Here is a 27,457-nt window from a genome sequence, read left to right as displayed (position 1 = left end):
GACAAGTGAAAAGCAAATCCAGAATGCATACTAGGATCATTATTTTAGTTTCCTAAATGATAATATTAGCTATTTATGTTATATAACAAATATTTTCTCCCAGCGTTTAATGTATAAAATATATTTCATCGCAATTGCATTTGAATGTATAAAATGTATCGTATGTGATCAAATGTGCATTATTATTTGACATAAACGTATGTTCTCAGATTGTGATTTTCTTTCGCACGAAATCAATATAGGTGTACAGAAACACTCCAGTCGGAAAATGAGCAGTGACAGGGCAGTAAGACGCATCGAAATCTTTTCCATCTCTATCGGGGGCGTGGTCGAAGGGGTTGCTTGTTCTTTGCCCTGCATGTGCTTAGAGTTTTTCTTTTCTTCTTCGTCTGCTGTTCGACTTCATTCACATCCCATCACTGGAAGCTTCACGGCACCTGTCGGCAGCAAACACATCCACTATGTCTCAGGTACCAGGTGCTCAATGTGAAAAGGGTTCTGGAAAGGTTCAGGGGCTTAGAGGAGGAAGCACTTTCTTTGTCAGTAACACGCCCTATTCATTTGTCATTTCCTGATCACAGTCAGTGCTAAGGTGAACGCGAGCTTCTTGAAAGGGCAAGGGGCTGGGTTCATTTAGAATTTTTTGTTCATTGATCGTTACTCGTGTTAGGACGTGCATATGTGGTTTTCAGTAATGCAGTTACGCGAATTAAAATGTTTAACTGAACAGTATATGTGGTGTTATATATTTTTTCAGCTAGTATCTTGCTAATGTTAAATTATCAATGAGTAATCTGCAATAATATGTAGGGAACTAATAAATGCAGTGGCAATACATAGAAATGAGCCCCTCCCTCCCAACATTTGACAGTCTTTATTCGGTAGCTGACAAATGCTCGTGAAGAAACGTGCGATAAACTGATTCGTTTTCAAGCAGTTTGAGAACTGTTCAAAATACATTTCTCTCCTCGGATTTTAGAAGAGGATGTGGAATAACTTCAGAGATGGGCTCGAGTCTCGGCGTCGGCTCAACATCCTGCGGTTCTGGGAAATCACAATCTCCATGTGCCTACTACCAGTACATGAATGTGTCCCTATGTAACGTAACTGGTTCTCATGTAAAGAGCGCCCCAGTATCTTCGGGTCGAGTTCGTGCTAAATAAAACTGCAACCAAAAAATAATAAGGAAAGAAAGAACGCGCCCGTGGCCTGACCCTTAATGTGTGTCTGTAAAGTCTAGCACCCCAGTCATTTAATTGCTCAGAACGGGAACGAACATGTTTGCAAAGCCTGATCATGAGTCATGTAATTTTAAGCAGTGAACAAGAATAAAGTTTAGATAGGGGTTGGGCGTATTAGAACAGCTAACACCTTAAACTAATAATCAACTGAAAATGCAAACGTTAAATGCTAAGGGGAGAAATGAGTGAAGTCGACACGCTATTAATCATTCGCAAATCTAAAATACTTGTCTTTTTTATGAGTTAGTTCCTCAGCGCACCATCATCATCATCATCTTCTTGAAATTCCTTAATATGCGATTATTACTTAGCATGTGATTTTGCATACTACGCTGTTAAACTCATTGTTCATACCAGACTTCATTGGCGAAAAAGAGTACTTTTGAAAGTCTGTGTCTTGTACCAAAAGCGTAAAGGTTTTGCCTTAGCTGGTGTGGAAGGTAAAGATTTTCTTGGAAATCTAAATCTGTTTTTCTGTCTGTTGGCACAGATGTGAACGCTCTAAACGGGCCGCCAAAACCCTTCTAAGTTCTTCCTCGTATTCGAACATTTCAGAAAACAAGTTATCATCCACACGCCTCCATCACATATTTGCCACGGACAGGAGGTCTATAATTCATTTTGTTCGCTTTCAGGCCTACTCAAAAGGACATATACATTTTAAATGCGTATTTTAGGCTTACCTCAGTTGTACAGTATTTATGCAACAAAAAACTGTTATAAATCAGTTAAACAAGTCGGCATAATACTGAGTGTAATTTACACACTGTGAGTTTTATTGTAAGTGCCACTTTTAGACAGCCCCAGGGACTGTGTCATATGAGTAACCTAGGAAATCATTTTCAAATGTTATGCACTCTTCCGGTGCAGGGTTTGTAGTGTCTATAACATTTTTAAAGTGTGTTTCTTACACTTGTTTGTAGTGTAGACTTGAGTTACATATGGAGGTTCTACGTGTTATCAATGCAGAAAGTGTGGGATGGAGTGCCAGTGAACTTGGTGTAGAGGGGAGGATGGGTAGTTTGGGGTGTGTTAGACGTTTCATCCTTGGTGTGGTCACCCTTAACTTTTTGCCTCTGTTTCCCAGGTTGTTGATGTGTGCTGGACTCTGTTTTTGCTGTTTTTGTTACTCTGGGCACTTTACCACTGCTAACCAGTGCTAAAGTGCAAGTGCCCCTTTACAAAATGTGTATGTAATTGGTTTATCCATGACTGGCATATTTGATGTATTAGTAAGTCCCTAGTAAAGTGCACTAGAGGTGCCAGGGCCTGTAAATCAAATGCTACTAGTGGGCCTGCAGCACTGGTTGTGCCACCCACATAAGTCGCTCTGTAATCATGTCTCGGACCTGCCACTGCAGTGTCTGTGTGCGCAGTTTTAACTGTAAATTCGACTTGGGAAGTGTACCCACTAGCCAGGCCTAAGCCTTCCCTTTTCTTACATGTAAGACACCCCTAAAGTGGGCCCTAGGAAGCCCCAAGGACAGGGTGCAGTGTATGGTTAAGGTAGGACATATAGTAATGTGTTTTATATGCCCTGACATTGGAATATTGCAAAATTCGTTTTTCACCGTTGTAAGACCTGTCCCTCTCATAGGTTAACATGGGGGCTACCTTTAAATATGATTAAAGTGTAGATTCCCTTTGGGAGCGGATGGACATGTGGAGTTTGGGGTCTCTGAGCTCCCAATTTAAAAATACATCTTTTAGTAAAGTTGGTTTTAAGATTGTGTGTTTGAAAGTGCCACTTTTAGAAAGTGAGCATTTTCTTGCTTATACCATTTCTATGATTGCCTGTTTGTGGATTCCCTGTCTGAATCAGTTTGACAGTGGGCTCGTTGCACCTCACACTAGACAGTGACACAAAGGGAGCTGGGGTGTAGTCGCATTTCCTGATGAGCCATCTGTGCAGTCTCCAACCCCCTGGTGAGTGTCTGGATCCTGCCCTGGACAAGGCAGGATTTCACATTTAAAAGAGACTTTACTTTGAAGTAGGCCTACTTCAAAGGAGAAAATGGGTATAAGAAGGGCACCCAAAACCAGACTTTAGAACACTTCTGGAAACCAAGAGGAACCTCTGCCTGGAGAAGAGTTGAGGAAGAAGAGCTGCCCTGCCTGTGACTGTGCTTTGTGAAGCTATCCTGCAGTTGCTGCTTCTGCCAGAGTAAGAGGGCAAAGACTGGACTTTGTGTGCCTTCCATCTTGTGAAGATCTCCAAGGGCTTGATTTAGAGCTTGCCTCCTGTTGTTTGAAGTCTCAGGGGCAGCTAAGATTTCTCTCTGCCAGCACCTGGAGTCTCTGGAGAGACTCCTACTCTGCCAAGTGGTGCCCATCAAGTTCCTGGGACCCTGAAAGGAGAAGCTGGCAGCCTAAGAGGAAGAAATCCACTCAAAGAATGCATTGTGGGTAAAAGATCGACGCAACCCCGATCTGTGGCTGAAAAATCGACGCGCTACCGGTTTCGCGGCTGAAAATCGACGCTCGCCTGCAACGCGACCGGAAGATCGATGCACAGAGCTGGAGAAATGACGCGCAGCATCGCTGGTGAGATCGCAAACCGTGCTGCGTGGTTTTCAGATCATCGTGCAGCTGGATTTCCAACTCATGTACCCCTGGGATTGTAAAAACAACACAAGTCCTGCCCGGACCCAAGAGTGCTGACCGGATCGATGCATCGCTCTCCTGCGGAGAGAAGAAACAACACACCAGACCCGACGAAAGGAGAAACGACGCAAGGTCACACTCGTGAGTGACATCCACACATCGCAAGCCCTTTTTGACGCACACTCACCCGTGCAGGGTTATTTTTTAAGCACCCAAGGTACATTTTCACACTGACTGCGTTCTTGTCTGTTTAAAACTACATCAGGACACTTATTGCTTTTTAATTAATAACTTGACTTATGTATTGTGGATTTTTGTCATTTTTGGTCTTGATTTGTTTAGATAAATATTCTCAATTTTTCTAAACCTGTGTTGTCATTTTGTAGTGTTTTCATTAAGTTACTCTGTGTGTTGGTACAAATACTTTACACCTAGCACTCTGAAGTTAAGCCTACTGCTCGTGCCAAGCTAACAAGGGGGTAAGCAGGTGTTAGCTGAGGGTTATTCTCTTTTACCCTGACTAGAGTGAGGGTCCTTGCTTGGACAGGGGGTAACCTGACTGCCAACCAAAGACCCCATTTCTAACAGGGTGTGTGGGTATTTTGGGGTGGGGTAGTGTTGATTGGAGTCGGGTGGGGCAGGGTTGATTGGAGTGGAGCGGGCCGGGTTGATTAAAGGGGGGCAGATTGGGATGGGGTAGAGTGGAATACTTTGGAGTGTGGTTGGTACGGGTGGGTAGATTGGAGTCGGGTGGGGTTGATTGGGGAGGGGTGAAGTTGGGTACCTTGGAGTGGGATGGGGTAGAGTGGGGTACCTTGGGGTGGGTTGAGGTTGATTCATATGGGGTAGAAAGGGATGGGGTACATTAGAGTTTAGTAGACTTGAGTGGGGAAGAGAGGGTTAGTGAGGTGGGTAGACTGGATTGGAGTCGGGTAGATTACAAAGCAGCAGCAATCACCATGGAATTTGCAAATGGGCTGCATTCTTAACTTTTAACTGCATGAAATGACCAGGCCACATAGATGCTGCTGGTCATCCCAACAGGGTACCTCCCAGCAGCCATGTTGTTTTTCAGCCAGAGCAACACTTTCTCCATGATGGGATTTGTAATGGGACCAGTGAAAGTACATATATAGGGTGTTTTATTGCTGCTAACTGAAAGCAGCACTGCCTGAAGCTCACCCACAGCGTTGCATTAATGGCTCAACAATTCAAACAATGGCCAGCTTCAACTGCAAAAAAAAAAAACAAGCAGGATTGCCTCAACACCCTGGGATTCATAGCAAATCACTTAATTTTGCAGCATAAAAAAATGCATGTTAACTTGTCTAATGTAACGTGGTCGTGTAAAGCGGTGAATACTTTCTGGCCAAGTCAAGTTTGCACTATATAAAACTGCAAAAAAAAAAAGTATCTTAGTTTACGAGAGCAGCGGACAGACACTAAGTTAACTCAATGTGTACTTCATCCTTGCTTTACCCACACAAGGAAGTCACACAGTAAGTGACGACTTATTAGTGCTGCTGAATTAGAAGGCAGTAAAGAAGAGTGATAAGGATGCCAATGAATGGTAAGTAATCGGCAGGCTTAAAGTCCCTTTATAGAGGTCTGCCTGTCGCGTGTGTGAGTGTGTGTTTTTTTTGTTTTTTTTAGTTTTGTTAGTAAATACAATTGATGGTTGCCATGCACACTTCCTGCAGGCTCAACCTAAGAAGGCCATGAGTTTGGACTGACTGTTGAGGTATATGCTGAGATATTTATTAAAAAGGTGTTTATGTTGCAAATATATACGTTAAATGTGAACTTTTTTTTTTTTTTTTTTTTTTTACACAATTAATAACGTACATGGGTTCATTAGTGCGTATGAGGTTAGTTTCTAAAATCTGCTTTTTTGAAAAGTTAATGTAAATAAAAACTGTGCAACCAAGAAGAGTATTCATTTCAAGAACCAAGTCTGGAAGTTGGAGTGCGGAGTACATTTAAATTCATAGGCGGCTTTAGAGTGGTTGAACAGCTTTATACTTTGCAATTTCAGAGCTGGTATTGGTTGGGCTGTGAACCGGGCACTGGCAGAGAATCATTATAAAATCAGTAGTGTGGTCAATCCTTGAGTTTCTGTTGTTATTCACTGTACTTGTCACATGAGTATGTTGAAGCAGACAAAGTGGAAACAAAGATATCCTCATCAACAGTGGATATGAGGATTCCTCCTTCTTAGTCCTAAGTTATTTATTGCTTAATTTACCAAACAAAGAGGTTAAACCACGGAAGTGAACAGCCCGCTTGTTCTTCTCCTCTTTTGCCCATTTGCTTAGCAGGAAACTAAAATACTGTAGTGGGCAGCAGCCTGTCATAGCGGGAGAAGGGAACTCCCTTGTTTTTGCCAACGTACAATTTTTTTTTTTTTTCTTTCTTTTTTTTAGACCATTCTCATGAGCATGAAAATCATCATGTCTGCTTTCACTCTCTTTTGTGAAGCTGTGTGTTGCTGTTGGTCCATGTGTAACTTTGACCTTAACTGCAGTACCGCCATAACATTTTGACAGTGCTCCTGAATTTGTCATCTTTGTGATAAGAATATTTTCATTTAATTTGTTTGTTGATATATTTATATCCTAAATAAATGTAATTGAACAGAAAACTGTCCTTTCTACATTTTTCCATGTTGATTTAAGTTTGATGCTCTGAATGATTAACACATTTTTTCCTCTTCATTTTTTATGTTTCTTTTTCTGATATGGGCTTTTTAGATGATTTTTTTTTTTTTAAGAACACAGTTCACTTTTATTGATAAAGCAGAGAGACTGAAACTAGTCCACTTTGGGAAATTTGAATGACTTTGAAAGGGTCTTTTGCTGCATTTGCAAAGAAAAAGTATGGGGTAATGTTGAGGCCATAAATTTAACTAGAGCACTTTCCCCTGCTCATATTCAAAGTACATCTTATACTAATATACATGGTGATAAAGATGCTATTTTTCAACTTACGTTCCTGTAGGTCTTGCCTGTCTTTCCAGTGCATGTTTCTACTGAATAAAGTATTTTATTTACCCAATAGGAAATGCCTTTTGGCAGATAGGTTATTCTGATTTCCCAGCCGATGATGCTGTACCATCAGTCATTGGTGTGTTTAAAATAATAGTGTTTTAATTAAGGAAAATCAGTTTTACTGTAAAACTAAATTTAGACAAGAGGAAAACATCCCCTGTGTAAATAACTATCCAAGCAGTGGACCAACGTATCTACCATCAGCATTCCTAGTAGTAGAATCTCTGGCCTCTTCACCAGAGCTCTTACCACCTCCCCCCCTGCCCCCCCACCTCCCCCTCCGCGCATACATCTTGTATAGGAATTTAAACAGTAGACTGACTTTTCACTTTCTTTCAAATCTTTCTGTATAGCTTTCTTAATTGAAGGGCAAAAAGAAGGCATGTTAGTGGAGACCTTTTTATACTGTTCCATCAAAGGGTTCAGAAAAGTAGATGTTGATCATCGCGAGAAAATGGCAGGATTTCTCAAATGTCTCATAACTGTTTATTTAGAACATTCCTTAAAAATATATCACCTATCGTGATCTGCATCTATAGACTGACACAAATCTTCATGTCTTAGACGAGGAGTAGGATGAAAAGGGTACAGAGCTCTCAACATCATCAAGTCTCTTTATTCGGTTAGAAATGTTTCAGCGATAAGAACGTATAAATAAACAGCACATAAAAACAGTTAAGGCAATTACATTCAAAATTACAGTACTCATTTGATGCATCCACAAAATAATACAAAATTATATAAGCACTAACAAAATGTAAAAAATAACACTTCTGCCAAGTTATGGCTCCCTTTAAGAAGGAGCCTATCCCTTGCCACACCAACTCATCAGAAGTCCTACCCAACCACATAAAGGCTGGGTGGTATTGCACAAAACCCCTGTCCCTCCAAAGAGGGACTAAATAGTGTTTCCTAAAAGGTGCATAAAACTCACAAAACATGGTAAAATGAATTAAGATCTGTAGGGATACACCATCGCAATTTTATGGAATTTTGATCAAACTGCGGAAAACACAAATTACTTCTAATTGCTTCCAGACGGACTCGCATGATAAGGGTCCTTTCCCATACATTTTTGACCTTCAGGAGGTAGGCCTCTGGACCCACCCCCATCATTATCGTAATAAAATCCCTCACTGATTTTTTTTCCTTAGCTCTACCTCCTCCCTCTCGGCCCCTAGAATTTTTAGGATACAGAGCTTTTTTCTTCAATGACCTGCATTCAGCAGGATGGGCACGATGGATCTTGAAGATTAAGCTTTTTCCTGAATAGGATTTGTTCCTACCCAGGGCTATGTCATGTTCCCTGCCAGAGGTAAGGACATGCACAGACCCGAAAGCACCACCATGGCTTTGCCATTGAAGGTCTTCTGTATGAATAGCCATTCTTGTACCCTGGCCATTGTCAACAGAGCCACTGTTGATGAGGATTTCGTTGTTTCCACTTTGTCTGAATCAACATACTTATGTGACCGACCAGTACAGTGACTAACAACAGAAACTCAAGGATTGGCCACATTACTGATTTCATAATGATTCTCGTCCAGTGTTCAGAACGTCACTGTTCTGTGAAAAAAAAAAAATGATAGGCATGCTGTTGGGCTATAGAAAAATTTCACACTTACTTGTGGGAAGCGAAGTTTGTACTTCAGATTGATCATAAATCCCAAGTATTCGTTCTTAGTGGAAACAATGTCAGAAACAACATACCTAGAATTGCAAGATTTTCAGCTTGTTTGCTGCAGTTCCAATTTGATATTGAACACATCCCAGCTGGAAAAAAAGGGCGGGCAAGGTGTTCAACCTTTTTGTAAGGTAACTGAAGACCCCATCTTTAGAAGATGGGTTAATTATGAGATTTGGCAAACGGGCTCCCCTGGTCAAAATCAGACCTTTAATTGTAAAAATGAGCTCATGAAGGGCATTTAGGGGCTAATATCATGAAATGTGGAGTGTGGTCTACATCCCGGTGGCCATAGATGGATAAAGAAATTGACTTGCTAGTCAGAAAGGCTTGTGTTTTCTACGTGCGGGAACATGGTTAAAAGTCAATATTGACTTGATAGGACTGTTAATTCACTTCCTTGTAATCAGGGGTTTGCTTTGGTCCTCATAGATCACTATACTAAGTGGCCTGAAGTAAGATTAATTGGGGAGCCAGATTCCAGAACTGAGATAACATTTCTTAGGGATGTGTGCATGAGGGAAGGGTGTATAGACACAGATAATGGAGTACAATTTATTTCCTATGAAGCATTGGAAATTCTTAAAGCTAGCACCATAAAACATCTCAAAAGCTTTCCATCACCCCCCCCCCCCCCCAAACAAATGATCTTGTTTAGCACATTAACAGAGTGTTGTGAGTGTATGTTCGTTGGCCTTTACAGAACAAGTGGCGAGGTCAGTGCTGCCACCCATCGTGTTGTGGTTTTATAGGACCACACCTCAGTCCTTTACCCAAGTTTCTATTTTCAAATTTCTTAGGGATAGGAAACCAGCTACTGATTACAGGCCTGCATGGATGTCAAAATGGCTGAAACAAAAGGTAGAAGTAGAAAGCATGGATTGTCTTGTCAGGGAAAAATGTGCTCTTGCCCCCAGCGTAAGCCAAAGATCTATTATAACGTAATAAGTGTGAGAATATAGAAACCTTATATGTCAGAAAAGGAGATTCAAAGATTTCCACACAGTTAAAGTTGAAAAGGTGTGTGGGAATGCTGTTCGGGCAAAAGGTGACCATTGGTGGAATGGTTCTAAAATTGTTAGGGTTTTCCCCAGCAGTATAGTGCACTCCCAAAGAAAATGTTGTCAGTCTAAACCAAAAAACTGTGTACGTGACTGTTCTCAAACAGTTCAAAATGGATCCATACCTGTATGGAGGAGCACATGTCAACATAGTGTCACACAGGTATAGATGCTTTACCTATTTGCTATAATATACTTCTCAGCAAAGTTTTATACTACTGTACCATTTTTGAAATGTGTTTATTTATAATTCTGTTTTTCAACATTTGTGTTGGGCTTTTATTTCTACTTAGGCATTTAAAGGGGAGGATTTATTTTATATTGATATAGGGTATTATTTTCTTTATATTACCTGGTTACATAGCTCCCATCTGTGGTTTAGTTTTGTTTGAAGAGAACTAATGCAGTGTTGTGCACTCCACACCAGCTCATCGATGCCCCTGCCTTGCGACATTCCTTGTGGGACACTGGTGTGAAGTCAGGATTTTGTCTGCTAGTGAAGGAAGAGCAACAGGAGACATATGTTGTTGCGGTTAACCTCTGTCTCTGCCATATTGAATTCTAATCCACACTAGGAGCAATTGCACATTTGATGGGTTGCAAAGAGATTTGGGATGGGTTCCTACCTGACTAGCCTTTCTGTAGCATTCTGCAGGATACATAAATGCCGAGAAGGCCCTTGGCTTGCCTGTATTTGAAGTGGTGTACTAGGGTAACTTGATCCATCAAAAAGTGCAGGAATTCTAAAGTGGAATCTAAGCTCATTTTCATTGCTGTGAATGAGGTGATAAATAAAATAAATAGACTTTGCCTATTTCAAAAATATAGTTCTTTTTCATAATTTGTTTTAGTGTTTAAGGTATGGTCTCTTCACTCCCAGTATTTAACTGGGACCTTTTATTTTATATTTCACAGCTTTTTCTCTCAAATCCTCCAGTCTATTTTTGTGGGTTCTGCTATTATTTGTAAGGGTGGGGGTTATTTCTATGAGAATCTTTGTGTTATCCTTGCTTTAGTTTTTATGAGTGGTCGTCTAATGTTCAGCATCAGTGAGATGCAATACATAATACAATGAGTTCAACGTGACAAACGGTGGTGGTGTTAAAGGACTGCACCCGTGAACTCTTATTCCAGTGGACCGCCAGACAGAACACCATACAAAGGTTCACTGACAAGATGGGGGTGGAGTGTTCTAATCATGTTTAGATAAACCTTGTTTTAGATTTTAACAGAATTTAATGAATAAACTTGAAAAAAAAAAGTTGTATATTGCACAGTCATACAACTATCACACTACTGATGGTTGTGTAGTCTGACTCAGTAATACTCCTTTTATTGACTTTACAAACACTTTACGGACCCGTATTTGTTGGAACAAGAGAACTACAATGTGCACACATCTATGCAGGAGATTTATTAAACAGGGATCTGTCTTGTTGTTCACTCTGAGCTAATATTTTCTATTGAAACACAAACAAAGGGTGATATGGGAGAGCAGGCACTCACTTACATATTTCATGCTATTTTTCAACATTCACTTATTAATTGCGGTCCTCGAAGGGAGGATGCCCACCCTCAACAAACCCGAAGGTTATAACTAAGTTCAATGCTTTGATCCCACGTAAAACATCCATTAATAGATGAATTTCTATTAATTCACTTACTTGTCATCCAGGGTTTTTAGTATGCTCAAGGCATTGAACTTCAATATCTACTGTTGGCAGAAAAATAATTCTGTGCTAAATAAAGGAAACCCAATACTAACTTTTTCTGTTTCCTCACCAGGCTGAGTTTGATAAAGCTGCTGAAGATGTGAAGCTTATTAAGACGAAGCCATCGGATGAAGATATGCTATTGGTGTATGCATTGTACAAGCAAGCATGCGTTGGGGATGTAAACACAGGTATGTTTAAACAGACCTATCAGAGGTACTGTTAAGAATATTGTGATGGGAAGGATGTGCATTGACAACACTGTTGGATATTTTTTATGTAGCAATTTTGAGGTCTGTCTCTCTGTATTCTGTCATCCAGGCTTTCCAAGTAAAATAGACATGGACAGATTTACACAAGCTTCCTTACTAACAACTAATGTAATGTAGTGAGAGTAAAAAATCTTCCCTGGACTAAAACATGAATTTGTTTGATAATGAGTCGTTGGAATGTTGGAAGGCATAACTGAATATTAGACTCTAAGATAAACATTCTTAAACTAGTTACTTACTGTAGGAAGTTGGCTCTGTATGTGCTATTTCAAAGTAAGGAATTGCATGCAGAGTCCAAGGGTTCCCCTTAGAGGTAAGATAGTGGCAAAAAGAGATAATACTAATGCTCTATTTTGTGGTAGTGTGGTCGAGCAGTAGGCTTATCCAAGGAGTAGTGTTAAGCATTTGTTGTACATACACACAGGCAATAAATGAGGAACACACACTCCGAGACAAATCCAGCCAATAGGTTTTGTTATAGAAAAATATCTTTTCTTAGTTTATTTTAAGAACCACAGGTTCAAATTCTACATGTAATATCTCATTTGAAAGGTATTGCAGGTAAGTACTTTAGGAACTTTGAATAATTACAGTAGCATATATACTTTTTACATAAAACACAAATAGCTGTTTTAAAAGTGGACACAGTGCAATTTTCACAGTTCCTGGGGGAGGTAAAGTATTGTTATTTTTAACAGGTAAGTAAGTCACTTACAGGTCTTAGTTTTGGGTCCAAGGTAGCCCACCGTTGGGGGTTCAGAGCAACCCCAAAGTTACCACACCAGCAGCTCAGGGCCGGTCAGGTGCAGAGGTCAAAGAGGTGCCCAAAACACATAGGCTTCAATGGAGAGAAGGGGGTGCCCCGGTTCCAGTCTGCCAGCAGGTAAGTACCCGCGTCTTCGGAGGGCAGACCAGGGGGGTTTTGTAGGGCACCGGGGGGGACACAAGTCCACACAAAAAGTGCACCCTCAGCAGCACGGGGGCGGCCGGGTGCAGTGTGTAAACAAGCTTCGGGTTCTCTGTTGATTTCAATGGGAGACCAAGGGGTCTCTTCAGCGGTGCAGGCAGGCAAGGGGGGGGGCTCCTCGGGGTAGCCACCACCTGGGCAAGGGAGAGGGCCTCCTGGGGGTCACTCCTGCACAGAAGTTCCGTTCCTTCAGGTGCTGGGGGCTGCGGGTGCAGGGTCTTTTCCAGCCCTCGGGACTTTAGGTTCAGGCAGTCGCGGTCAGGGGGAGCCTCGGGATTCCCTCTGCAGGCGTCGCTGTGGGGGCTCAGGGGGGACAACTTTGGTTACTCACGGTCTTGGAGTCGCCGGAGGGTCCTCCCTGAGGTGTTGGTTCTCCACCAGTCGAGTCGGGGTCGCCGGGTGCAGTGTTGCAAGTCTCACCCTTCTTGCGGGGATTTGCAGGGGTCTTTAAATCTGCTCCTCTGTAACAAAGTTGCAGTTCTTTTGGAGCAGTGCCGCTGTCCTCGGGAGTTTCTTGTCTTTCTTGAAGCAGGGCAGTCCTCAGAGGATTCAGAGGTCGCTGGTCCCTTGGAAAGCGTCGCTGGAGCAGGTTTCTTTGGAAGGCAGGAGACAGGCCGGTAGTCTGGGGCCAAAGCAGTTGGTGTCTTCTGTTCTTCCTCTGCAGGGGTTTTTCAGCTCAGCAGTCGTCTTCTTCTTGTAGTTTCAGGAATCTAAATTCTTAGGTTCAGGGAAGCCCTTAAATACTAAATTTAAGGGCGTGTTTAGGTCTGGGGGGTTAGTAGCCATGGGCTACTAGCCCTGAGGGTGGGGACACCCTCTTTGTGCCTCCTCCCAAGGGGAGGGGGGCACATCCCTAATCCTATTGGGGGAATCCTCCATCTGCAAGATGGAGGATTTCTAAAAGTTAGTCACTTCAGCTCAGGACACCTTAGGGGCTGTCCTGACTGGCCAGTGACTCCTCCTTGTTTTTCTCATTAATTTCTCCGGCCTTGCCGCCAAAAGTGGGGGCCGTGGCCGGAGGGGGCGGGCAACTCCACTAGCTGGAGTATCCTGCAGTGCTGGAACAAAGGGGTGAGCCTTTGAGGCTCACCGCCAGGTGTTACAGCTCCTGCCTGGGGGAGGTGTTAGCATCTCCACCCAGTGCAGGCTTTGTTACTGGCCTCAGAGTGACAAAGGCACTCTCCCCATGGGGCCAGCAACATGTCTCTAGTGTGGCAGGCTGCTGGAACCAGTCAGCCTACACAGATAGTTGGATACAGTTTCAGGGGGCACCTCTAAGGTGCCCTCTGGGGTGTGTTTCACAATAAAATGTACACTGGCATCAGTGTGCATTTATTGTGCTGAGAAGTTTGATACCAAACTTCCCAGTTTTCAGTGTAGCCATTATGGTGCTGTGGAGTTCGTGTCTGACAAACTCCCAGACCATATACTCTTATGGCTACCCTGCACTTACAATGTCTAAGGTTTGGTTTAGACACTGTAGGGGCCCAGTGCTCATGCACTGGTGCCCTCACCTATGGTATAGTGCACCCTGCCTTAGGGCTGTAAGGCCTGCTAGAGGAGTGACTTATCTATACTTGCATAGGCAGTGAGAGGCTGGCATGGCACCCTGAGGGGAGTGCCATGTCGACTTACTCATTTTGTTCTCACCAGCACACACAAGCTGGCAAGCAGTGTGTCTGTGCTGAGTGAGGGGTCTCCAGGGTGGCATAAGACATGCTGCAGCCCTTAGAGACCTTCCCTGGCATCAGGGCCCTTGGTACCAGAGGTACCAGTTACAAGGGACTTACCTGGATGCCAGGGTGTGGCAATTGTGGATACAAAAGTACAGGTTAGGGAAAGAACACTGGTGCTGGGGCCTGGTTAACAGGCCTCAGCACACTTTCAATTCAAAACATAGCATCAGCAAAGGCAAAAAGTCAGGGGGTAACCATGCCAAGGAGGCATTTCCTTACACAACCCCCCCCCCCCCCCCCAACGAAAGAGGATGAGACTAACATTTCCCAAGAGAGTCTTCATTTTCTAAGTGGAAGAACCTGGAAAGGCCATCTGCATTGGCATGGGCAGTCCCAGGTCTGTGTTCCACTATAAAGTCCATTCCCTGTAGGGAGATGGACCACCTCAACAGTTTTGGATTTTCACCTTTCATTTGCATCAGCCATCTGAGAGGTCTGTGGTCAGTTTGAACTACAAAGTGAGTACCAAAGAGGTATGGTCTCGGCTTCTTAAGGGACCAAACCACGGCCTCACTCTCAATGGCACTCCAACGCTGCTCCCTGGGGAGTAACCTGCTGCTAATGAAAGCAACAGGCTGGTCAAGGCCATCATCATTTGTTTGGGACAAAACTGCCCCTATCCCATGTTCAGAGGCATCTGTCTGCACAATGAACTGCTTGGAGTAATCTGGAGCTTTTAGAACTGGTGCTGTGCACATAGCTTGTTTCAGGGTGTCAAAGGCCTGTTGGCATTCTACAGTCCAGTTTACCTTTTTGGGCATTTTCTTGGAGGTGAGTTCTGTGAGGGCTGTCACAATGGATCCATATCCCTTCACAAACCTCCTATAGTACCCAGTCAAGCCAAGGAATGCCCTGACTTGAGTCTGGGTTTTTGGAGCTACCCAGTCCAGAATAGTCTGGATCTTAGGCTGGAGTGGCTGAACTTGGCCTCCACCTACAAGGTGTCCCAAGTAAACCACAGTTACCTGCCCTATCTGGCATTTGGAAGCCTTGATAGAGAGGCCTGCTGATTGCAGAGCCTTCAAAACCTTCTTCAGGTGGACCAGGTGATCCTGCCAGGTGGAGCTAAAGACAGCAATATCATCAAGATAAGCTGCACTAAAGGATTCCAACCCAGCAAGGACTTGATTCACCAACCTTTGGAAGGTGGCAGGGGCATTCTTTAAACCAAAGGGCATAACAGTGAACTGATAATGCCCATCAGGTGTGGAGAATGCTGTTTTCTCTTTTGCTCCAGGTGCCATTTTGATTTGCCAGTACCCTGCTGTTAATTCAAAGGTACTTAAGAATTTGGCAGCACCTAATTTGTCTATCAGCTCATCGGCTCTAGGAATGGGATGGGCATCTGTCTTGGTGACAGAATTAAGACCTCTGTAGTCCACACAAAACCTCATCTCTCTTTCCATCTTTGGTGTGAGGTTTGGGGACTAAGACCACTGGGCTAGCCCAGGGGCTGTCAGAGTGCTCAATTACTCCCAATTCCAGCATCTTGTGGACTTCCACTTTGATGCTTTCCTTAACTTGATCAGACTGTCTGAAGATTTTGTTTTTGACAGGCATGCTGTCTCCTGTGTCCACATCATGGGTACACAGGTGTGTCTGACCAGGGGTTAAGGAGAAGAGCTCAGCAAACTGTTGCAGGACCTTCCTACAATCAGATTGCTGTTGGTCCGAGAGGGTGTCTGAATAGATCACTCCATCCACTGAGCCATCTTTAGGGTTTGATGAGAGGAGATCAGGGAGAGGTTCACTCTCAGCTTCCTGGTCCTCATCTGTTACCATCAACAGATTTACATCAGCCCTATCATGGAAGAGTTTTAGGCGGTTTACATGGATCACCTGCTTGTGCCTAGGTCCACCAGGTAGGTGACCTGACTCTTCTTTTCCAGGATTGGGTAAGGGCCACTCCATCTGTCCTGAAGTGCCCTGGGAGCCACAGGCTCCAAAACCCAAACGTTCTGCCCTGGTTGGAACTCAACCATTGCAGCCTTTTGGTCATACCAAAACTTCTGGAGCTGTTGGCTCGCCTCAAGGTTTTTGCTTGCCTTTTCCATGTACTCTGCCATTCTTGAGCGAAGGCCAAGTACATAGTCCACTATGTCTTGTTTAGGCTCACGAAGAGGTCTCCCCCAGCCTTCTTTAACAAGAGCAAGTGGTCCCCTTACCGGGTGGCCAAACAGAAGTTCATAGGGTGAGAACCCTACTCCCTTCTGAGGTACCTCTCTGTAAGCGAAAAGCAGACATGGCAAGAGGACATCCCATCTCCTTTTGAGTTTTTCTGGGAGCCCCATGATCATGCCCTTTAATGTCTTGTTGAATCTCTCAACAAGGCCATTAGTTTGTGGATGATATGGTGTAGTGTATATATGTCACTCCACACTCATTCCACATGTGTTTTAGGTATGCTGACATGAAGTTGGTACCTCTGTCAGACACCACCTCCTTAGGGAAGCCCACTCTGGTAAAGATACCAATGAGGGCCTTGGCTACTGCAGGGGCAGTAGTTGACCTAAGGGGAATAGCTTCAGGATACCTAGTAGCATGATCCACTACTACTAGGATGTACATATTTCCTGAGGCTGTGGGAGGTTCTAGTGGACCCACTATGTCCACACCCACTCTTTCAAAGGGGACCCCCACCACTGGAAGTGGAATGAGGGGGGCCTTTGGATGTCCACCTGTCTTACCACTGGCTTGACAGGTGGGACAGGAGATGCAAAACTCCTTAACCTTCTGGGACATGTTGGGCCAATAGAAGTGGTTGACTAACCTCTCTCACGTCTTGGTTTGTCCCAAATGCCCAGCAAGGGGAATATCATGGGCTAAGGTCAGAATAAACTCTCTGAAACCCTGAGGCACTACCACTCTCCTAGTGGCACCAGGTTTGGGATCTCTTGCCTCAGTGTACAGGAGTCCATCTTCCCAATAGACCCTATGTGTTCCATTTTTCTTGCCTTTGGACTCTTCAGCAGCTTGCTGCCTAAGGCCTTCAAGAGAGGGACATGTTTCTTGCCCCTTACACAACTCTTCCCTTGAGGGTCCCCCTGGGCCTAAGAGCTCAACCTGATAAGGTTCCAGCTCCATAGGCTCAGTTCCCTCAGAGGGCAGAACTTCTTCCTGAGAAGAGAGGTTCTCTTTTTCTTGTTGTGTTGCAGCTGGTTTCCCAGCTGACTTTCCTTTCCTCCTGGTAGGCTGGGCCTTTCTTCCAGACTCCAGAGGCTGGGCCTTTCTTCCAGACTCCAGCTCTACTTTTTCACCTTGTGCCTTGCACTGTGCCCTTGTCTTGACACACACCAGTTCAGGGATACCCAGCATGGCTGCATGGGTTTTCAGTTCTACCTCAGCCCATGCTGAGGACTCCAGGTCATTTCCAAGCAAACAGTCTACTGGGATATTTGAGGAGACCACCACCTGTTTCAGGCCATTGACCCCTCCCCACTCTAAAGTTACCATTGCCATGGGATGTACTTTAGTCTGATTGTCAGCATTGGTGACTGGATAGGTTTGTCCAGTCAGGTATTGGCCAGGGGAAACCAGTTTCTCTGTCACCATAGTGACACTGGCACATGTATCCCTCAGGCCCGCTACACTTGTCCCATTAATTAAGAGCTGCTGCCTGTATTTTTGCATGTTAGGGGGCCAGGCAGCCAGTGTGGCTAAATCCACCCCACCCTCAGAGACTAATGTAGCTTCAGTGTGACACCTGATTTGCTCTGGGCACACTGTTGATCCCACTTGGAGACTAGCCATTCCAGTGTTAGCTGGAGTGGAGTTTGAAGTGGTATTTTTCTTGGGACAGGCCTTGTCTCCAGTTTGGTGTCCAGACTGACTACAGTTACGACACCAGGCCTTTTTGGGATCAAAGTTTTTACCCTTGTACCCAGAATTGTTTTGTGAAGAGGCTCTGGGCCCACCCTCCTGTGCAGGTTTTTGGGGGCCTGTAGAAGACTCTTTACTATTTTTGTTTTTGGCTGTCTCACCACCCTTCCCCTGGGGAGGTTTTGTGACCCCTTTCTTTTGGTCACCCCCTGTGGAAGCTTTGGACACCCTAGTCTTGACCCAATGGTCCGCCTTCTTTCCCAATTCTTGGGGAGAAATTGGTCCTAGGTCTACCAGATGCTGATGCAGTTTATCATTGAAACAATTACTTAATAGGTGTTCTTTCACAAATAAATTGTACAGCCCATCATAATTACTTACACCACTGCCTTGAATCCAACCATCTAGTGTTTTTACGGAGTAGTCTACAAAGTTAACCCAGGTCTGGCTCGAGGATTTTTGAGCCCCCCTGAATCTAATCCTATACTCCTCAGTGGAGAATCCAAAGCCCTCAATCAGGGTACCCTTCATGAGGTCATAAGATTATGCATCTTTTCCAGAGAGTGTGAGGAGTCTATCCCTACACTTTCCTGTGAACATTTCCCAAAGGAGAGCACCCCAGTGAGATTTGTTCACTTTTCTGGTTACACAAACCCTCTCAAAAGCTGTGAACCATTTGGTGATGTCATCACCATCTTCATATTTAGTTACAATCCCTTTAGGGATTTTCAACATGTCAGGAGAATCTCTGACCCTATTTATGTTGCTGCCACCATTGATGGGTCCTAGGCCCATCTCTTGTCTTTCCCTTTCTATGGCTAGGATCTGTCTTTCCAAAGCCAATCTTTTGGCCATCCTGGCTAACTGGATGTCCTCTTCACTGGAGTTATCCTCAGTGATTTCAGAGAGGTTGGTCCCTCCTGTGAGGGAGCCAGCATCTCTGACTATTATGCTTGGAGTCAGGGCTTGAGAGGCCCTGTCCTCCCTAGATAGGACTGGTAGGGGGGAATCATCCTCCAAGTCACTATCATCATCCTCTGTGTTGCCATCCTCAGAGGGGTTGGCCTTTTCAAACTCTGCCAACAGCTCCTGGAGCTGTAGTTTGGAAGGTCTGGGGCCCATTGCTATTTTCTTTATTTTACAGAGTGACCTTAGCTCCCTCATCTTAAGATGGAGGTAAGGTGTGGTGTCGAGTTCCACCACATTCACATCTGTACTAGACATTATGCTTCTAAAAGTTGGAATACTTTTTAAGAATCTAAAAACTAGTTCTAGAATCTAATTCAAACTTTTACCAAACTTTTAAACTCTAAAAGAAATGCTAACCGGGACTAACACAAGGCCCTGGCAGGACTTTAAAGAATTTAGAAAAATTTCAAATTGCAAAAATCAATTTCTAATGACAATTTTTGGAATTTGTCGTGTGATCAGGTATTGGCTGAGTAGTCCAGCAAATGCAAAGTCTTGTACCCCACCGCTGATCCACCAATGTAGGAAGTTGGCTCTGTATGTGCTATTTCAAAGTAAGGAATAGCATGCACAGAGTCCAAGGGTTCCCCTTAGAGGTAAGATAGTGGCAAAAAGAGATAATACTAATGCTCTATTTTGCGGTAGTGTGGTCGAGCAGTAGGCTTATCCAAGGAGTAGTGTTAAGCATTTGTTGTACATACACACAGGCAATAAATGAGGAACACACACTCCGAGACAAATCCAGCCAATAGGTTTTGTTATAGAAAAATATCTTTTCTTAGTTTATTTTAAGAACCACAGGTTCAAATTCTACATGTAATATCTCATTTGAAAGGTATTGCAGGTAAGTACTTTAGGAACTTTGAATAATTACAGTAGCATATATACTTTTTACATAAAACACAAATAGCTGTTTTAAAAGTGGACACAGTGCAATTTTCACAGTTCCTGGGGGAGGTAAAGTATTGTTATTTTTAACAGGTAAGTAAGTCACTTACAGGTCTTAGTTTTGGGTCCAAGGTAGCCCACCGTTGGGGGTTCAGAGCAACCCCAAAGTTACCACACCAGCAGCTCAGGGCCGGTCAGGTGCAGAGGTCAAAGAGGTGCCCAAAACACATAGGCTTCAATGGAGAGAAGGGGGTGCCCCGGTTCCAGTCTGCCAGCAGGTAAGTACCTGCGTCTTCGGAGGGCAGACCAGGGGGGTTTTGTAGGGCACCGGGGGGGACACAAGTCCACACAAAAAGTGCACCCTCAGCAGCGCAGGGGCGGCCGGGTGCAGTGTGTAAACAAGCTTCGGGTTCTCTGTTGATTTCAATGGGAGACCAAGGGGTCTCTTCAGCGGTGCAGGCAGGCAAGGGGGGGGCTCCTCGGGGTAGCCACCACCTGGGCAAGGGAGAGGGCCTCCTGGGGGTCACTCCTGCACAGAAGTTCCGTTCCTTCAGGTGCTGGGGGCTGCGGGTGCAGGGTCTTTTCCAGCCGTCGGGACTTTAGGTTCAGGCAGTTGCGGTCAGGGGAAGCCTCGGGATTCCCTCTGCAGGCGTCGCTGTGGGGGCTCAGGGGGGACAACTTTGGTTACTCACGGTCTTGGAGTCGCCGGAGGGTCCTCCCTGAGGTGTTGGTTCTCCACCAGTCGAGTCGGGGTCGCCGGGTGCAGTGTTGCAAGTCTCACGCTTCTTGCGGGGATTTGCAGGGGTCTTTAAATCTGCTCCTCTGTAACAAAGTTGCAGTTCTTTTGGAGCAGTGCCGCTGTCCTCGGGAGTTTCTTGTCTTTCTTGAAGCAGGGCAGTCCTCAGAGGATTCAGAGGTCGCTGGTCCCTTGGAAAGCGTCGCTGGAGCAGGTTTCTTTGGAAGGCAGGAGACAGGCCGGTAGTCTGGGGCCAAAGCAATTGGTGTCTTCTGTTCTTCCTCTGCAGGGGTTTTTTTTCAGCTCAGCAGTCCTCTTCTTGTAGTTTCAGGAATCTAAAGTTTTAGGTTCAGGGAAGCCCTTAAATACTAAATTTAAGGGCGTGTTTAGGTCTGGGGGGTTAGTAGCCAATGGCTACTAGCCCTGAGGGTGGGTACACCCTCTTTGTGCCTCCTCCCAAGGGGAGGGGGGCACATCCCTAATCCTATTGGGGGAATTTCTAAAAGTTAGTCACTTCAGCTCAGGACACCTTAGGGGCTGTCCTGACTGGCCAGTGACTCCTCCTTGTTTTTCTCATTAATTTCTCCGGCCTTGCCGCCAAAAGTGGGGGCCGTGGCCGGAGGGGGCGGGCAACTCCACTAGCTGGAGTGTCCTGCGGTGCTGGAACAAAGAGGTGAGCCTTTGAGGCTCACCGCCAGGTGTTACAGCTCCTGCCTGGGGGAGGTGTTAGCATCTCCACCCAGTGCAGGCTTTGTTACTGGCCTCAGAGTGACAAAGGCACTCTCCCCATGGGGCCAGCAACATGTCTCTAGTGTGGCAGGCTGCTGGAACCAGTCAGCCAACACAGATAGTTGGATACAGTTTCAGGGGGCACCTCTAAGGTGCCCTCTGGGGTGTGTTTCACAATAAAATGTACACTGGCATCAGTGTGCATTTATTGTGCTGAGAAGTTTGATACCAAACTTCCCAGTTTTCAGTGTAGCCATTATGGTGCTGTGGAGTTCGTGTCTGACAAACTCCCAGACCATATACTCTTATGGCTACCCTGCACTTACAATGTCTAAGGTTTGGTTTAGACACTGTAGGAGCCCAGTGCTCATGCACTGGTGCCCTCACCTATGGTATAGTGCACCCTGCCTTAGGGCTGTAAGGCCTGCTAGAGGGGTGACTTATCTATACTTGCATAGGCAGTGAGAGGTTGGCATGGCACCCTGAGGGGAGTGCCATGTCGACTTACTCATTTTGTTCTCGCCAGCACACACAAACTGGCAAGCAGTGTGTCTGTGCTGAGTGAGGGGTCTCCAGGGTGGCATAGGACATGCTGCAGCCCTTCGAGACCTTCCCTGGCATCAGGGCCCTTGGTACCAGAGGTACCAGTTACAAGGGACTTACCTGGATGCCAGGGTGTGCCAATTGTGGATACAAAAGTACAGGTTGGGGAAAGAACACTGGTGCTGGGGCCTGGTTAGCAGGCCTCAGCACACTTTCAATTCAAACATAGCATCAGCAAAGGCAAAAAGTCAGGGGGTAACCATGCCAAGGAGGCATTTCCTTACACTTACTAAATATTTGCTGCAGAAACCAAGGAACGTTTCACAATCTGTCCACGGGTGGGGTTTAAACTGTAGTCAAATAAGACAGCTGAGCCACAAAAAGGCAATTTTTGGAGAAAATTTTTGGTGGTAAATGATGTGGATAAACAAGACGGTACCACACTGTAACATACATTCTGGAGTGGATGCAGGTTCCTGAAATTAAGGATTTCCTAGATCGATAGGGCCTCAGTATTATTTACTCCCATAAATCAAGTATTTCGGAGCCTGGGTTTTTCAGTAGATAGTTTAATTCCATTGAGAAAGTCTATTTCATTCCAGTATTCAGGGATCATTCTTAGCTAATGTCATGGGACAAGAAGGCAGGTGTGCCACAAATGAATCTTCAGAGTAGAGTACTTCTGTGCTCTGCCTTACAGACTGAGAAGAAAGACTTAGGATGTTTAGGGGTTATTCCAGTTCACTTAGATACTTTAGAAATTAAGGTGTAACCCCCTTCTTTTCACACATCAGCTGCAGTATTCTATCAGTTAAAGATCCCAGGGTAGACTGAGACTTTGTTAGGCTCCAAAAGATAGAATAGCTGCCTGTTTCATTGAACAGAACAGAGCAGAGCGAGGGCAATTGGGAGTCCGTTTTGTTGACGTCCAGTAAAGGGGGTACCAAGAAAATTCAAATACTCCTTCACTTGAGCCATGTCACTAATCCCACCAAGCATGTGAAGTAAATAGGCTGCTTTCAATGTCAACCTTTCTCACTTCTATTTAGTCATCCATTCTTCTGTCCAGTCGTCATCCTTACATATAGGCATACGTCATGTAATGTAACTGCACATCAATATCGCCATACACAAATCCTTTCTCCAATTCATCCTTTCACCACTCCAGCCATTCATTCTCATTCTTCCCTTAATGCTAAATGCTACTTTTCACTCTTTCTTCCTTATGTCATTCCTTACTTCCAGCTGCCTGCTCCTTCTGTTTTTTCCTCTTTTTTTTATTTTATTTTTTATCTACCCTTTTATCTACCCACCTTTTGTCTCAAATGTATCTTCCGTGTCTCTCTCTTTTGCTTGCTTTTTCATTTGAGCCTACTCTCTTGCATTAGACTGGTGGAGGGAAGAAAATAGTTGAAACCCTGCTAGCAGTAGAAACTGTTGAAACCAGGAAAGCATTAGCACTATTAAAATAATTTAAACTCCAGGATGTTGCCTGGAAATAAACACCAACTTCATTGTGTGGCTTATTAGTCCATTGTGCTGCCCACAAGCCAGTTTAGTTTTTCCCTCTTGGAGTTTTCGTTTGGAAATTGTTATATTACGACAAAATGTTACCCTAGCGGAAAAAACATTGAATCAAATTCATTGTAATTTTGTCACATGATTTATATAATAAAGGCGTTCCAGTGTATAGTAAGTAACTGGAAATATATATATCTATATCTATATCTCTCTATATATATATATATATATATATATATATCTATCATTTTGTCTCGGCAGAAGTGCCTGCCATACAGCAATTGTTAACACTTATTTTATTTCAAGTGGTAATATTTCTGTAACAACTACATTTCTTTATAGTCCTAGCGCAGCCCCTGTATGATGTCCTAGTGCAGCCCCTGGGAAAAGGCTAAATATGGCACTGAGCTTGCCACACCATGCCCTCAGCAAATGCTCAGAAGTGTGTTATGATAAGAGTGGATTTTATTAAGAGATGTGTCTGAGATCAATTTCTTAAAGGAAGTATTTTGATTTCCTTGTTATGTATATTTGACTTTACACATCTGTAATTAATGTTTATTTAAATCTTGTAGTTGTAGGTCAGGTTGCAGAATAGACACTGGTAATTAATAGGTCAGAAGCTTGAATAATGTCAACGATTTGTCCAATAATTTGTCTGTCACAAGTAAACAAGCCTTCAGTAGTCTAGAGTTTATCAAGACTTATTCTGTAGACTAGAACACTTGGCTGAAAATGATTCATTCCTTCTGCCCAAATTAAAAACGGTCTTTTAAAAAAAAATATCTTAATTCCATCTCCACCTGCCTGACTGCTCTTTAAATATTTCTTAAGACAATTTTGAGTTTTCTTAAAATCAAATTGTATTATTGGACATTTCGGAGTGTTGATTTTGTTAAGCACATAGATATCCTGACTCAACTTAAATGAGTACTCTGCTGTTGGAAACCCAGAAGAAGCGCTAGGCAGGTGACCTTGTGTAATCAAGAAGGTCCTTATTGTCTGGAAGCATAGGCCAGGGCCAGTAGAAGTAATTTGGAATGCCTTACAGATAATATTTTAATACTGATAAGAAGCACCAACCCCTATTTACATGGTCTGGCCCAGTTAACTTAATATTTTGAACTACAGTTTAGATCATGAGTGTAGGTCATACACCGAATAACTTTATCATTGGTATTGTTCCTGCTCATTAAATCCTAACAGTCCTTTTTCCGGTAGATTTAGCAACTAGTCGGATATCTGAATAAGCTCCAGGATTCTCTTTTTAGAGTGACCATGCTCTTTATAAATACCTTAGTTAATTTCATGCCAAGGATGTCTGGGACATGCAAATAATTCAGGATAACCACTGATAAAGTGAAAAGTCTACCTGGGTTCATCCTGTTTAAAAGCACCTTATGTGAATAGCCTGAAAATCTGGCCTGGATCTGGTCCCCTTGAATCTACATTTTACAGCCCTTGTCTGGAAGACCCTGTTACAAGTGTGTTAGCCTAAGTCATTTTTGTGGCAAGAGATGTAAAGCATCCAGCAGTTGCTCTATTTTCTGTGGTCTTTCATGGTGATTTAGAATTTGGCCCATGTCCTCCTGGGCTGCTGAGACAGCAGAAGACTTTTTCTCTGCTCCTCCGCAGATGGAGACCTTACCTTCTTTGTATGGGAGGCCATTATTAATTTTGCTTGGCTAGGTCAGTCCAGCCTTGTGTGATGGATCTGAGAAGGGAAAATGAACAATGGGCAGACCACCTTAAATAGGCAAGATCTCCGGATGTATGAAAGACATTGTCCTGGTAGTGGACAAAACCGCTGGTGATGGGTCCAAATATCAATCAGTGTGTTCCCTGACACTTGACTGGGAAAGGGAAACTGCAGGTTTGGGGAGATGGGAAAATTGTCAATTTGTGGTGGGTCTCCCATACTGCCAAACTCTAAATCACCCCCTTTGCCCAGAAACCCTTTGTATGACTTAAGGTTTTAGCATCTGTTCTGTGGTTCCCTTCTCATATGTACTCCATTTCAGTTTATCTGCATTACTGCTTTGCTGTGGTGCAACTTCTTCTTCTCTGTCTTCATTTCAGCTTGCAGGATTACTCAGCTTGTTACATACATGATGAGAAGGAAGTCTGGTTATCCATTAATTTGGTACTGCTTTAACTCTGAGCTTCCTTCAGGTTTTCTCTGTCACATAGTGCAAGTTTCTTACCCATTTCTCGCAGTAGACAGCCCTCTATAGCAGATACATAAATACACTGTTTGTTTTTAGTAGAAGCTACTTGAATTGGCCGTTTTTGACCATGAAATAAATTGCTGTACCCCCACGAAACATGTTTTGGTGAATCATTGGTACTTTGGAATAGAAGCACTTGGGGTTAATAGTGATTTTTATTTCGGTTTTAAAAAAAAAAAGCACTGATATAACTTTTCCTCATGTTTTTCCTTAGATCGACCTGGCATGTTGGATTTCAAAGGCAAAGCCAAATGGGATGCCTGGGAGAAACAAAAAGGTATTTTCCTTGAATACCATACAAGTAATGTACATGGAATATTGTGAAATAACTGTTTGTCTGAGAGAAGCTGTGAGATTGCTTGACCTAGATGTGGCCACACCCGAGTTACACATGGTTGCACATCATTCAGTTTGGTGGTTTAGGTAGACTCCATACTGATAGCAAACAGAACAAGAAATGCGCTTAGTGAAATAAGGAGCTTGCATTGAAGATGCTTTGGTTTGTTTTTAAGTAAGATAAACTCGAAAGTAAATAAGTAATTCTGACAATATTTAAAAGAATGGTAACCTTGGACACCGATGTCTTTAGAAATAAATATATTCTGTGCCCTGTAACCTTGAGGCACGGGAAAGCACAAGTTGTGAGTTGGGGGTGGGGAGGGGTGTGTAAGAAAGACACTAATGTAACCATTCAAGGCTGTGAGATGAAGGGAGCAAATGCTAGCTAGTTCTTTTACCAGAATCTTCCAATGCTCTTGAAACCATTTTCAGACAGGACACTCAGTGGTGGACAGAGTTTGTAGTACTTAAATGAGTGTCTTTACTTTAAATCTACTAAGCTTTGTGTTAATTTAACTTGTTTAGGGCTCTTCATATGTTTGGCTTCTGGTTGCCAGGACTAGATTTAGTCTGATGGCGCAGGGATAGAGTTCCATTGACTTGGAGTTTTTTTTTTTTTTTTTTTTTTTAGATTTTGGAATTCTTATAATTGGTCTTTTTTGAAAAAAAATGTATTTACATCAGATGTGTGCAATTGTATTACATGCTTATAAGTTTGTATTTTAGTACATAAAACGTATATTTAATCAGAGGGGCTACCTTAAAGTGCAGTGGCTTTTGAAATTGTGTTTCTTATTTAAAATTGTAATTGTGCTAGGAATTTGGGGAGGGAAATCTTGACAAAAAGCTGCAAAACCTGTGCATTCGGTGTCAATTCAGTCACTATGAGCAGCTCTGTTTATGGGAGGTCTACTTTTGGGTAGTTCTATGAAATAACTTTTCATTTGCCCCACTTTGTTGTCTCCTTTGCAATCGTTTCAGGCTTCTAAGGTGTACATTGCCGTCTAAATCTAGAGAATAAATATTATTTATCCTGCTTTTTTTATGCAGCACCTCAATTGTCACATTAAAATGTGCATCTATATTTAGTTCTAATTACTGTTTGTTTTTTTCTTCTCAAGGAAAGTGCAAGGAAGATGCAATGGCAGAATACATTGCACTTGTGGAACAGTTGAAAACAAAATACGGCTTTTGAGGCATGAATTTAATAAGGCTACTTGTTTGTAGTGAATTGTTTCATCATGAATCTGTCTCCTGTTCCTAGAGTTTGATACTGTAGTTAAAAAAATTTAACAAATAATGTATTTGTATGACTGCTGCTTAGCAACTAAAATAAACTGCTGTCTTGATTTTTAAATAAA

General features: G+C 43.5%; 1 protein-coding gene across 1 annotated transcript; it reads left to right on the top strand.

Annotated features, from left to right (window-relative positions):
• Positions 1-310: 310 nt before the first annotated feature.
• DBI (diazepam binding inhibitor, acyl-CoA binding protein) lies at positions 311-27,457 on the top strand. Its single transcript, XM_069224329.1, has 4 exons — positions 311-470; positions 11,423-11,540; positions 25,972-26,034; positions 27,218-27,457. Exons 1-4 carry the CDS (start codon positions 462-464, stop codon positions 27,289-27,291), a joined length of 264 nt encoding a protein of 87 aa, XP_069080430.1. The 5' UTR covers positions 311-461; the 3' UTR covers positions 27,292-27,457.

This window comes from Pleurodeles waltl, chromosome 3_1 (assembly GCF_031143425.1).
Source record: "Pleurodeles waltl isolate 20211129_DDA chromosome 3_1, aPleWal1.hap1.20221129, whole genome shotgun sequence".
Taxonomy (NCBI): domain Eukaryota; kingdom Metazoa; phylum Chordata; class Amphibia; order Caudata; family Salamandridae; genus Pleurodeles; species Pleurodeles waltl.
The sequence above is the reverse complement of the archived record's forward strand: the minus strand, read 5'-3'. Positions and strand labels throughout refer to the sequence as shown.

Coding starts and splice junctions, on each gene's coding strand:
- DBI (XM_069224329.1), top strand. Junction 11,541..25,971: donor CGTTGGGGATGTAAACACAG/GTATGTTTAAAC, acceptor GTTTTTCCTTAG/ATCGACCTGGCATGTTGGAT. Junction 26,035..27,217: donor TGCCTGGGAGAAACAAAAAG/GTATTTTCCTTG, acceptor TTTCTTCTCAAG/GAAAGTGCAAGGAAGATGCA.